General features: G+C 40.1%; 1 protein-coding gene across 1 annotated transcript; it reads left to right on the top strand.

The window, feature by feature from the left end:
- Positions 1-392: 392 nt before the first annotated feature.
- Positions 393-13,493, top strand: gclc (glutamate-cysteine ligase, catalytic subunit). Its single transcript, XM_086093393.1, has 16 exons — positions 393-992; positions 1,656-1,768; positions 5,700-5,882; positions 8,094-8,207; positions 8,308-8,366; positions 8,438-8,574; positions 8,736-8,810; positions 10,298-10,414; positions 11,049-11,187; positions 11,269-11,381; positions 11,471-11,563; positions 11,637-11,741; positions 11,833-11,914; positions 12,246-12,355; positions 12,609-12,729; positions 12,801-13,493. Exons 1-16 carry the CDS (start codon positions 843-845, stop codon positions 12,980-12,982), a joined length of 1,893 nt encoding a protein of 630 aa, XP_085949519.1. The 5' UTR covers positions 393-842; the 3' UTR covers positions 12,983-13,493.
- The last annotated feature ends 402 nt before the right edge of the window (positions 13,494-13,895 follow it).

Raw genomic sequence — 13,895 nt, forward strand, 5'->3', positions numbered from 1 at the left:
CTGGTAGAGCTACTATAGATATCATTTAAACTGTTGGAAAAGAAAATACTCTGCATAATTTATTTATGTTGTGACAGGGGAGTGCTACTGTTAAATTAATGATAATGTGAAAAGTTGGAAATTTTCAATTAAAACTGTGTTTCTTCTTCTATGAAATTACTTCTTATGTGTCAACATAGCAAAATTTTACCCTCACATCTGCATCATCATTTGAATTTTACCACGTAATCAGTAAAATATATATAGAGATTTTTTTAAATCACCCCTCAATTGTTCTACTATGGAAATTCCTACTTTTTCAATGTCATTTGAAGGCATCGCCTTCCGTATGAGTGACAGGTAGCAAAACATAGCTTCTTGAAGAATGCTGAGTCATAGTGACGTCATAGTAACTTGGTGGCGGGGTGCGTCCATTATGTACTACGTCAGTCAGTGGGTTAGTTCGGAAGCAACGGCACTAGTTCAACCCACAACAGAAGTGCACATTTAAAAAGCGCACAATCGAGAGGGGAAAAATCCAGACTGCATTCGGCGAGCATCGTTGCAGCCACAGCGTGTCTTTGAGCTAAGCAGATATTAGCAAGTGATGAGCAGGGGGGCATTTTTATGCTTATCTAGAGGACAACTTTAAAGTTTAAGAGAGGATAGTCTAACTAGGAACACTTTCTTTACACAACCAAATCAACCCGTGTTATCCCGAAGAGCAAATTAAGGATCACCCCGCTTGGTTTTGCGACTCTATGTAGACGAGCTAGCTAGCTAGCAAGCACTCGGCGTGAAAGTTAGCCGAAGAAGGCAGCGAGGCAAGCGGCCGTCGCTTCCACTCACCGTGTGTCTGCGAGATGGGCTTACTGAGTCAAGGTTCCCCGCTGAACTGGGAAAATACCAAGAAGTATGCGGATCACATCCGAGCACACGGCATCCTTCAGTTTGTCAACATTTACAACAATTTGAAGGACCGGCAGAAGGATGTACTCAAATGGGGCGATGAGGTAAAAAAAAAATTCCGTATACTTCAATAAATTGGCCATTTAAGAGAACCTACTGCGGATAAACTACTGTGTATTTAACTTCAGTATTTTGGGGGCATATTTTCCACACGCACTGACAGTCATGTGCTCCATTTGAAGTACAGTACTATAATGAGTTTAAGGGGGGGGGGGCATATTTGTATCTGTACTTGTGACTTAAACATGAAGTCATGTGAGTAAGGCTTTTAACGCTATAATGAGAATGAATATTCCATTAAATAATTTACCACAGGCCCAAATAAAATGTTGTATTCCTTTGACGCATTCACCACAAAACTTGCTAAAGTAGATTTGTGTCATACCACATACCAAAGTCACACCAAAACAAGTGCACCTTGCCCAGCTTGTATAACTAAAGGAACAGCTATAAATCAATAAAAGTATGCTTAGCAGTTATCATCTCTAACTTTGTTCTATCATGTGGAATGTGATTTCAAACAATGTGGAATGCTGTTGTTATAGATGAAGCCCTCTTTGAGACAGGGGATTACAAGTGTAGCTGAGTCAAAAGTCAAGGAAACACACACACGCAGACCCTCATGAGTTGACTGGTGCAGTGAAAATATGATCAATGTGTTGTCATGCAGCACTGATGTTTATTAAGTATATTTTGTGTGTTCGTAGGTTGAGTACATGTTGGTGGAGCTGGATGACAAGAATGAAAAGGTTCGACTTGTGTTGAATAGTGGCGACGTTTTGGATACCCTCCAAGGCCAGGGTGAAAAGATAAATCCCAAGTAAGTTACAGCAGCTAAGCAACAGCGTCAGGAAACTTTGCCCTGAAGCCAAACCCATGACTGCTTGTGTTTGTCACTTACGTTGTGTTTGCACAAAAAACTGTCATGTTAATGTGTCGTAGGATAATTGTTTATGTATGCTTGTCACAATTATGAACTGCCGTACATTCACATAAGTAAAAGTCTTCCAAATAAAAAGTAATAATATAAATAATGTAAATCTACTAACCCTTTAAAAGACACCTGTCCCCATGTAATGGAGATAGAAATGGACAATCGTGTTGTTATGAGAAATTTTCCTTTCACCTACAATTTCCATATATAGTGAGGGGTACCTTGATTTACTAATGCCTCAACTTAGAAGTTTATTTATTTATTTATTACCCATCACATGGTCATTTAAATATGCTCTACTGTATATATTTGTAATGTATTTATTTGTTTACAGTGTGCATGTGTGAGAGATCAGAAGCAAGTTTTGGCTTTTCACTATAAAACCAATTTATTCCTTTACATCGACTTTTTGTTATGGTTTTATGTATGTTAATGTGCTATATTTCTCATTAAAAAATAACCAAACTATACAGTTAAGTACATATTTTTTATAGGGACAACTTTCTATTAGACTAGATTGAGTTTTCAGCTTTGTCACTAAGGCCATCCTCACATTTTGGGTCTTGTCAATTTGTAGTCTTTTGTGGTGGAAAAGAATAAAAGGCACTAGTTTAGGGCTAAACAGCTTAGAGGCTCACTGACTGAGTTGACTTTGAATTTTAAGGCATACTTTCCCAGTTGGAACGTTTGACATTAGAGGCTGGAGGCAGAAGACTGTAAAACTTAGTGATATGTTCTATAATGTGTTATTAATGTACAGTGAAACTGTAACGTTATAGCTTTACATTCAGCTCTCTGTGTTGTCACACCTTTGTGTTCATACTGTATGGGCCCCATCTTGCCGAAAGTTGGGAACTTGGGAAAGTCAATAAAATGCAGGTTTGAACATTTAGAATGTGGCTGCTGGCTATGTTCCATCATGTAAAGGCACTGGCGTGCACACACCCTTGCCCCTCTCTCTCTCTCTTTGGAAAGTTTTTTATTTTTTTTTATTATAAATAATAAACACTTTACTGAGGACAGGTCAATGTTGACACAATATTCTAGAAAAGCTGCATGATTAATCGCGTGTGAAAACCCGATCTAGCTCGCTTGCTCGCTCGCTTCCTTTGTCACGTGAACGCGAATTACCCACGGTCGCTGTGTGGGACAGACACACACACGCTGCTCCACCCCAGCCAGGTGACTGTGTTATGAATCCAGTGAAATTGTATTGTTTGTTTGCCCTCTATTCCCTACCTATAATCATTTCTTTGTGAAGTAGCATGTCTCATACAGCACAAACAACTGAGCATAAATTAGCTGATATTAGCCACCTAGTTTAAAATGCTATATGCTAATTCAATAATAGATAACGTGATAAGCACCACATAGTAAGACTAATGAGGGTGAAAGGAAGCTCTCTGTGATCCGTGCATTGAAAAGCCTTGGACTTTGGATCATTGTAATTTGATCTGTGGGGATTATTTTGACTTCAAAATGTGATGAACTGTTGTTTGTGTCTGGTTTGTATTATGCCATACATAATACAGGCAAAAACAATCCAATACGTCATTGGTGATCGAAGCATTTGCATTGAGTTGCATTGTGGAAATATCAGAAATGCCCGGATGTTTGGAATTGTCAATTGCCTGTGAAAAATACCCTTTTGCCTTCTTGTAATGACAACAGTCAGTCTTATTCATTCTCATGCCATTTGTCTGTTTGGTTACAATTGGTCTATTTATTTAGTAATTGTAGCATAATGCCTAGAAAGGAGAGGCTGAAAAGGGGAAAAGAAAAGGAGCTACAGCAAGCAGTGAAGGGAAGCATCTCTCTGCTCTCTTGGATGAAATCAAAGACACACGAAGATGAAAGGTCAGACTCAGTCAAAGCCAGAGAGAGTCATGTTAACTAGAGTTTAGCACCTTTTAAATATCCCATTTTGATATTGATTTGCTCCTTAAAGTTAATTGTATTGAAAAAAAAAATTTGGGGTTTGTACTAAATCAGTAGGCATGAAGCTATTATTAGCTAATATTTAGTACAAACCATAACTGTAAATTATGCTACAAGTCTTGCAGTTATGTTGCCCTAGTAGGCTGTTATTAAAACTAGCTGTGGGATATTATTAATTATTATTTTGTGTGTGTAATGTTTATTTAAAAACTTTTATTGACAAATGCTTCCTTTATACGGTGAAAACAATCGGTTTTCCTGTGACTATCATACAAAGGACATCTCATCACATTTTGAAATCAAAATAATCCTCACAAATCAAATTACAACAATCCAAAATCCAACGCTTTTCAATGAGCAAATTTCGTTCACCAAATTGATTTGTGACGTCATCTGGGAATCGTCAGTAAGGTCAGTGTTTCCCACACCATGTTAATACTTCGGTGGGCCACCCAAGTAAACTGGCCACCAACCACCCAAGACGTTTTCAAGAAAACTTATTAAAAATATATACATTAAAAAAAAATGCCGCGACCAGATATACCACATGTAACCTTAGTTTGCCGTCACTTTGTGGATCGTGAAGCTAGAGGAGATGTAGTAACAGGACTGGGATCCCCCCCGACCCCGCTGGAGTCCACCCATCCAAGTCAATTTCAAATCTATGGGACACACTGGTAAGGTATATTGCTTGTGCACAAAAGTGCCCTTCTTTCCTTCCCGGAGCACTTGCCCCCCAAAATCTCTGTGCACGCCACTGTGTAAGGGAATGCAAAACTGCAAAACCCTACCCGTTCTTCCAGTTTCAGGAGAAGGGGTCTCACTGTCAGGACGGTATCTAACTTTTTTTTGTGTAGAACTCCAAAGGCGTATTCCTTGAATGTGTTCTATGGATTTTTTTTTTTAAACGTCTGTTTTTTGTATTACCAGAACTGCTTGCAGATGTGTGCGTCTATGTGGCTTAGTCCAGACATATCACTTCCAGTCTCCAGGCTCCACCTTCCTCCTTATTCTAAAGCTCAACATACCTCAAGCTTGACGTATGCTGCACTTTTTGTGTGGCGCAACATATTACATTTAAAACGTGCTGATAAATTTCATTTAATTTGACTTCCATAAATTTGATCAATTTTGGACATACAATGGGTGAAAATGTCCATGTGTTTCAAAAATAAATAGATATTGTCTTTTATACAATTTAATATAATCTAGCGAAAGGACATTCCCTCTATACGGTGCTTTATTTTAGTCACATGCATTGCATGCATACAGATCTAATCCGCTTGCAAAAATAGTCTACAGTCATGCAGACGAGGGGATGACACCGCAACAAAAAAGTGCTCAAGAAGCAGATTAGCATCTCTCCAACAACATTTCCATACTTTGGTTTGCTGTATGATTCGAACGTTCATCTTATGGTGCCCCAGTCAAATCCTTATGTTCTGAACTATTGCTGCTCATTTGACAGTAGTTCCCAAAATGTAAGGATCTAATGTTCTCATGGTGAAGGGACATCGGTTTGGCAGAGAGTCCCCGCCTATCCTTTGGAATGCCTCAAGCACAATCTCAAACTAAAACTGCATAACTTTGAATGAATGAATGAAGGAAAGTTATGCAGAAGACTTTGTACATGCCCGCTCACGTTGTGCTTGCCACATTGTCCATGTCATTACTCTAAATCTGTGCTGCTAGCTTCGCCCAGGGGAAATTCTGGTGACAGTGAGAATAGTAGAGCTCAACATTCCTCAATACTGCCCCTCTGGCACTCTCACACAAGTCAGATGCGTACTCTCGACCCGCCAAAATTCTGGCTGATGTAAGCGAAAAGGGAAGATCTGTGATTTTTAGTGATTTGTGTATTTACTTTTTTTGTGTGCAGCCACCCCACGCTTTGGAGGCCTGAATATGGCAGCTACATGATCGAAGGAACTCCAGGGCAGCCGTACGGCGGCACCATGTCTGAGTTCAACACTGTGGAGGGCAACATGGGGAAGAGGCGACAAGAGGCTTCTTCTGTCCTGAACCAAAATGAAATTCTATGCACCATCACCTCATTTCCAAGGTACAAACGTAAAAGTCAGGGATTTTTTTAAAAGCGGCTGAATCCTCACTTCTGGGTTAAACCATACCAAGTACTGACACCACTAGTACTTTTGATGCATAAAATAAAAATAAAAACATTTTAAATAAAGACTTATATACACCAATATAGCATTTTTTCTTAAAATTGCAAGAAATGAATGAGAATTTTCTGTTCTACTCAATTCTAGTTCCTAATTGTGAAACGACCACAAGGGAGCGACCCGTCACACGTACCGAAGACTGCGAATGGCCAGATACTGATTGCATATCCCTTAAGGCAAATCAAATAAAAATCCAAGTAATAAGTATTTATTGTGCAACACGTGCTACTATCTTGTGCAGCTATTTTAACCAATGGGAATTTGAACTAAAGGCTCTGTCTCAACAAACGTAAACGCATAAATATCATAGATTGATATGGGAGTGGATTTATTTGGGAATAGCACAATTGAATATTAGTTACATTTAGTAATAAACTCACTTTAGAAACTGTTTCACATATTTTGGGAGTCTGCATCTGGACATGGCATTTAAGTTGGTTATTTTTCTCATATTTGCGCTGAACACACTCTCACAAATATTTCAAGCCCATCTTAATAATTATGTAATTTTTTTTACATAACAAATTGCCATTTACTTCTTTTTTCTTTTCTTTTTTAACAAACCTACCAAATAAACCTTATTCGATATATATTCATTAGTCTAATAAAGCCTATTTATTTGAAAAGCATAATCCTCAAGTTTATGTATTTAGTATTAATAAAGTATAATTACTTTTTTTTAGTTTTACATTTTGAGATGTCTGCATTCAGTTTTATCCCAAAAACATAAACATGGGAAAAAATTGAAAAAAATGGACGTAAGTGTTTTTCACATAGCAGCGACAATATGCTATTTATCGTGTATAGGTAATCTGGATATTGTGCAATTCAAACAATATACTTTATGTATTTTAAATAAATGCTGTCATTAATTTAGAGTTATTATACTTTATTAATACTAAATACATAAACCTGAGGATTATGCATTTCAAATAAATAGGCTTTATTAGACTAATGAATATGTGTCATATAAGGTTTATTTGGTAGGTTTGTGTTAAAATTATCTAAAAAAAAAAAAAAAACAAGTAAAGGGGAATTTGTCATGTAAAAAAAACCTTAAGTTAGGCTTGAAATTTTATTTTTATTTATTTTTTTCCCCCTCTTTCTTTTAAAGAGCTCAGTATTGTTCATTCGGAAATGTCATCATCATTGCTCTTTATTTATTTTTATTTATTTTTTATTTTTATTTTTATTTTTCTGTGTGTGGGTGAGTATGTGTATGTGTGTGTGTGCGTGCGTGCGTGTATTTGTTAGCTCACCAAAAACCTATTAGAAAAAATCTCATACCGTTCACCTAAACCGAACACCGCCGTCAGGAGACCCGAGGGGACCAAAGAAAACCAAGGAAGGTGAAATCCAGCACCGACCAGTCACCACCCACCGGGCCACCCACCAGAACTCCTCCCCAACCCAAGAAACATCCAGACCCCAACAAATCCAAAAAACATAAAATCAGGGAGGCCTCAAGAGACCGAAGGAGAGACCGAGAAAAGGAAGGAAGGACAGACGAAGCCGAGTGAGATCCACAGACACCAGCCTCCACCGATTCAATAACCTGAGGAGGAAACAGATTGTGTCTGAGTTTCGGTAGATGCTGGTGTGGTGGATCTGGCATGCATGAAAATCTCCACCAAAAAGGGGAGCCGTCGACCCCCGCCGGAACAGAGCAAGCGCAACACCTCAGGGCCCCCCAGGCCGCGGCAGCGCCAAAGGACGACCCCCGGGCCCCGCCAGGGCCACCGGCCGGAGAGCAAACCCAGGAGCAGGAGCGCCCCCCACCCCAACACGGCCCGCGCCCCCGACCCAACGCAGCAGGACGGGGCACTGCAGGCCCGCCAGGCACCCCAACCCCCGCACCCCCCACGACCCCCCCGCCCCCCATCCACCCACCCCAACCCAGCCCCAGCCGCCCCCAGGTCCCCAATCCCCCAGACCACCCGCACCCAGGCACCGGCGCCGAAGAGGGGCCGGACAGCGGAGCGGAGGGGGCAGCCGCGCCCACCCCACCTTGAAATATTTCTATGAGTGCAGCATGCACAGTATGAAAACAAAAAACATTACAATGCTGCACTTTTGTCATTGCCTATTAGGCTGGGTTGTCTGGGTTTTACGCATCCCGAATTCCCGCCAACACCTGTTGAAAGCGGAGCGTCAAAGTCACTGTTTTTCCCTGATGAAGCCATTAACAAACACCCAAGATTCAGGTAAGCACCAACTCACTTAATACTTTGTATTACTTTTACTTAATAATGAATGAATACATGTGTGACGTTGTGCATCCTTTTTGTGGACTTGCTTTTTCAGCACCCTCACCAGGAACATACGTCACAGACGAGGAGAGAAAGTTGCAATCAATGTACCAAGTATGTGTCTGTCATGCACCAATGAATTCATTTTTGATCCCACTTCTAAAACAACCGAAATTGTCTTTCAGTTTTCAAAGACAAGTGCACGCCATCCCCATTCGTGGAGGAGTTTCCTGAAGATGATGGGGAGTCGGCAAGGGCGGCTCTGCCCGACCACATCTACATGGATGCCATGGGCTTCGGGATGGGCAACTGCTGCCTGCAGGTAGCGAGCATGTCAATGCAGCCGAAGCGACAAATCAAACAGCCCTTTGCTTTTTATCACTCACAGATAGGAGGGCGCAATCTAGTCTAGTCTGCTGGCGACGCCGGGTTTAAGCATGCCCCATAAACGTCCTTCTATAAAAGGTTTATTATATTTTGCAGGTTACTTTCCAAGCTTGCAGCATCGATGAGGCAAGATACCTTTATGACCAACTAGCAACATTCTGCCCGATAGTGGTGAGCCAGGTCATTGTATTTATTCACCTTGGTCGCCCACCTTGAGCTTACAATAATGTATGGTAAATGTTGTCATAAATAAAGGTTATTAGCTCATTCATTCCCAGTCATTTTTACTGAAGCAACCCCCTTCGCTCGCAGCTGTTTTGATGGATTTTGACTGATTTTACAATGCCCACAGAATATTGTGTTCTATTGGTATAAAAACATGGAACCTACAAAAGAAAGATTAGAGTCTTATTTCATCAGGAAAAAAATACTTATATTTCTATCTGTTTCCGTTTTGCAGCAATTTGCATTAGAATATAGCTAAGTTTCGGCAATATTCACATACATAGTGAAGACACAGACAAAAAGAGCTTGTGGCAACATGGCCCTGGTTGATCTCTTATACTCTGCTGCCACCTGCTGGTCGATTTTTTTAATAACGACCATTGCTTTCAGCCACCTCTTCATGTCAGAAGCTGCATCAAAGCTTTCTGTATGCTCTTGCATAAAAATAAAAAATAAACATTAAAAAAATGTAAAAAAAAATTGGGGAATGAAGTACAAAGTATTTAAAAAAAGTTTTTACACGTTTTTAGGTTTGAATGAGTTTTAAATCGAATTCAGGAATACAGTAGTTTGAAATGCAATTGAGAAACCATCTTAAGACTGCTCAGCAATGGTTAATGTGTATTTGTAAGAAACTTATAAAGACATCTTCAGGCCATTTTCGGACTAGTAAAGTTTGTAGAAACACTGTCTAAGTCCCATTTTCCCTCTTCTAGAGGAATACACCCAAAAAAAGCATAACACACTCATATATCTGATTCTCACAAGATTTGCTAATGTGCATAATAAGGGTTCGAACTAGGTTTGTTTAACATTTAAAGGGGAAGTCAATCTTAAAAATGTCTTGACTATGATATGTTATATGTGACCTCACTGCCCTAAACATGACATTATGATTAATATTACATTTGTGGAATATGTGTTATGCGGCAAAATCCAGCTGTTTCTATCCATCTCAAGGGGCGGCCATTTTGCCACTTGCTGTCCACTGAAGATGACATCACAGTTGCTCAGTGCTCAGGCAACGACCAATCACAGCTCATCTGTTTTCTAAAGCTGAGCTGTGATTGGTCGTTACCTGAGACCTGAGCAACTGTGATGTCATTTTCACTCAACAGTTAAGTGGCAAAATGGCTGCCTTCTGATATTGATAAAAACTGCTGCTTAACTCATATTCCACTAACGCAATATTAACCAGAATACTGTATCTAGATTAGTGGTGCTGCATAGAATATATTGTCAAGAATTTATTCTTTTGGGGGGGGGGGGGTACTTCCCCTTTAATCAGAATTTCCTGAACATTTTGAACTATAAATGGTGCCACTTAAAGTTGGGACTGTTGCTTTAAACAAAAATCCCGGCCGCAGGGGTCAACAATGCATTGCAGCTCTAATGATTTAAACGCTGCCACTATTATGACTGTGTGCACGCAGATGGCGCTGAGCGCGGCCTCCCCCTTCTACAGAGGCCACGTGTCGGACATCGATTGTCGCTGGGGGGTTATTTCCGCCTCAGTGGATGACAGGACACAGGAGGAACGTGGACTCAAGGTGAGCCACACAAACATGCTGCTACAATTTGCACTTGAGAATGAAATCACATCGAATGTATTTATTCCTTCTTTATTTTATATTTATGTCACTGAATAACTGTTTGATTCATTTATTGTAAATTAACACTTTCACTCCAAGCCATTTAAAAAAAAAATACTGAATTTTGACTGATTTTGCAAGGCCCACAGAATATTGTGTTCTATAGCTATAAAAACATGGAACCTACCAAAAGAAAGATTAGAGTCTCTTCTTTCATCAGGAAAAAAAATATCTATCTGTTTCTGTTTTGCAGCAATTAGAATATATCTATGTTTCATCATTATTCACATTCCTGTTGTTTGCAACAAAAGCTTGTTGCAACATGGCCCTGGATGATCTCTTATACTCTGCTGCCACCTGCTGGCCGTTTTTTGTAATAACTACCATTGCTTTAAGCCACCTCTTCGTGTCAGAAGCTGCATCAGAGCCTTCTGTATGCTCTTGCATTAAAAAAACTTTTTTTTTTAAACAAACGTATAAATACATTTTTGGGAGTGAAGGACAAAGTATTAAAAAAATGTTTTTACACGTTTTTGGGTATCAATGAGTTAAAAACAAAATGGTGGATGACTGCTTGTTTTTCCCATCGCAGCCTTTAAAGCACAACAAATATAGAATCTTCAAGTCAAGATACGACTCCATTGACAGTTACTTGTCTAAATGCGGCGACAAGTATAACGACATTGATTTGACGATAGATGGGGACATCTATAATCAGCTGCTGGGTGCAGGTATTTAAATAAACACATTTAGAGTAAATTGTCGCCCAGAAGTCAAATGTACTCCAACTGCCGTATGACGATCTCCTGTAGGAATTGACAAGCTGCTGGCCCAGCACATTGCCCACCTCTTTATCCGAGATCCGCTGTGCACTTATGACGAGAAATTGCACCAGGATGACGAGAATGAGTCGGACCACTTTGAGGTGAGAGCATTGTGCCTGCATCTAAGGAAGTTGTTGACCTTAGTTGACCTTGAGACTTGAACTCTCCTTGGTTGTTGCTTGTTTGACAGAATCTCCAGTCCACTAACTGGCAGACGATGAGGTTCAAACCACCTCCTCCCAACTCGGACATTGGCTGGAGAGTCGAGTTCCGCCCAATGGAGGCAAGTGGTGCAGCTTCACGTCTGATCCGTTTGAAATGAAGATCACTGACACAGGACGTGTTTCGCTTCTCAGGTGCAGCTCACCGATTTCGAAAACGCTGCGTATGTTGTCTTTGTCGTCCTGCTCACCAGAGTCATCTTGTCCTACAAACTGGACTTCCTCATCCCCTTATCCAAGGTGAAGAGATGTATTAGTTGAAGAAGTGCATTTAGGTTCTGCTTGTTCTTTATTTGAGTGATCCTCATGCTGACTTTTTTTTTGTCATCAGGTGGATGAAAACATGAAAGTGGCACAGAAGAGGAACGCCGTGCAGGAGGGAATGTTTTACTTCCGAAAGGACATTTTTAAAGGTGACTTTGAAAGGACAAGAGAAAAAAATAAGCAAACATGATAGTTGCCAGTGGGTACTAGTAAGCCCCAAGGACAACATAAACAGTTTTACGAGTGTTTTCTAAAAATAGCTCACCTGCGATGAGACACTGATTTACTAAGATTTAAAACAGAAGAATGTTAATATTTCTTTCTTCCTTTTGGTTCTTACTGTACCAAATATTCTATTTTGTTTGGGGGGGGGACTAGATTGTGTTTTAACCAAATATCTAAAAAATATATATAGATATATCTAAATTTTACACCTATTATTTTGATACATCGCCCATTAACACGTTTGTCGGCAAACAGGATGCAACCCCGGCCTGGATGGCGCCTCCTCGGCCCAGAACGGCTTGGAAACGGACGACGCTAACGAGGAGTACACGCTGATGAGCATCGACACTATCATCAATGGAAAAGTAAGGGTCGTCCCCCATGAAAAAGTACGTTTCCATCATCTTGTGGTAACTCGGTGCCTAGGAAGTATGTGGAAGTAAGTTGAGAGGTTCCATTTACCGCTTTGCCGTCATCTTTTGGCATCTATAGGCAGTTCTTAAGCTTTGTTTTTGAGTACTGCTGCTGTAGATCATCGTTATTAATACTGAAAATTTTGAAGTATATTCAACATTAGTGACCCTGATTGGTCCGTTTTTTTTTTTTTTTAATAACCAGGAGGGAGTTTTTCAAGGTCTCATCCCCATCCTTAATTGCTACCTGGAGAACATGGAGGTTGACGTGGACACCAGATGCACCATTTTGAATTACCTGAAGCTCATCAAGAAGCGCGCCTCCGGTACGGTTTAAGCTCAAGTGTAACCTTAGCAGCGTTAGACTCCAGGCCTCACTCTCACTTTTGCTATCCAGGCGATCTGATGACGATGGCTAAGTGGATGAGGGAGTTTGTGGCCAAGCATCCCGAGTACAAGCAGGACAGCGTCATCAGCGACAAGATCAACTACGACCTCTTCGTGAGGTGCGACAGGATTGCCAGAGGCAAAGACCAATGCCCGGAGCTCATTGGAAATCCAGTCAACAAGTTTAAGTGAGAAACGTCATTTGCCATGTCATCATGTCATGTGTAAGACTACGACCAAATATATGGCTCAAGTTGAAATCAGTCCACTTTTTAAAATGATAAAACATTGTTTTTAATGACAAAACACATCCGCAGCAATCTTATGTACTGTACATATACTGTATCAGATTTTTATGACTGGAAATTATTTTAATAGACTTAAGACATAGTCACGGTTATGTCATAGAAATGTATTTATTTTTCTCTGGAAATCTGAGTGACAATGTAAATGTAGCAAAGAGTTGTACAGTAGTTTTTCCCTCCTCTCTACTGTTAATACTGTACTTGTGCTCTTTGCAACATTAGCACAGCGTGCTGTGTGTTTGTGTCGCTGCATCTGTGTGAGCTTTCTTTTAATTTGGGGACAAGTTCTGTTTGATTGCCAGATGTCCTGTTTTACGTTACTGGGAATTGTAGTCACAGGCATTCAAGTGGGGCGTTAACATTGTGATGCTGCTTCAAATAAATATGTATCACATCTGCATGTTTGTTTTGGAGAGATTTTTTTTTTTCTCACAAAGTAGCAACCTAAGTACCGTTTGTCATTTAAGTGACTGTTCTATTAAGCTTATTATTTGAACTGTGCATAACTTAAGCCACATTTTGACATGCAGTAATGTCTGAACAGCACCTCCATTTTATGCTCCCTCTGCAACAACAGTAACTAAGACAACCAGGATGAATCCAGAAACTGAACTATTGTTTTTCTACTACCCCCTCAGGGGATTTTTAACATGTTGCAAAAGTACTGAAACAAAAAGGCACCCTAAATTGCCTTTATAATATAACTCAGTCCTATTACATTGGGATGATATTGTACTATTTAGCTAAGCCTTTTTTATCCACTAGATGGAAGCAGTAAGCCATAGTCCAAGGGTGCTCAA

The sequence above is a fragment of the Leptonotus elevatus genome, chromosome 13 (genome assembly GCF_054856555.1).
Source record: "Leptonotus elevatus isolate MCC_2025b chromosome 13, RoL_Lele_1.0, whole genome shotgun sequence".
Taxonomy (NCBI): domain Eukaryota; kingdom Metazoa; phylum Chordata; class Actinopteri; order Syngnathiformes; family Syngnathidae; genus Leptonotus; species Leptonotus elevatus.

Excerpts from the sequence above, each read along its gene's own strand:
- gclc (XM_086093393.1), top strand. The coding sequence starts at position 843 with ATGGGCTTACTGAGTCAAGGTTCCCCGCTGAACTGGGAAAATACCAAG. Across the intron at positions 8,575-8,735 it reads TGGGCAACTGCTGCCTGCAG|GTTACTTTCCAAGCTTGCAG; the intron begins GTAGCGAGCATG and ends TATATTTTGCAG. Across the intron at positions 11,915-12,245 it reads CCGAAAGGACATTTTTAAAG|GATGCAACCCCGGCCTGGAT; the intron begins GTGACTTTGAAA and ends GTCGGCAAACAG.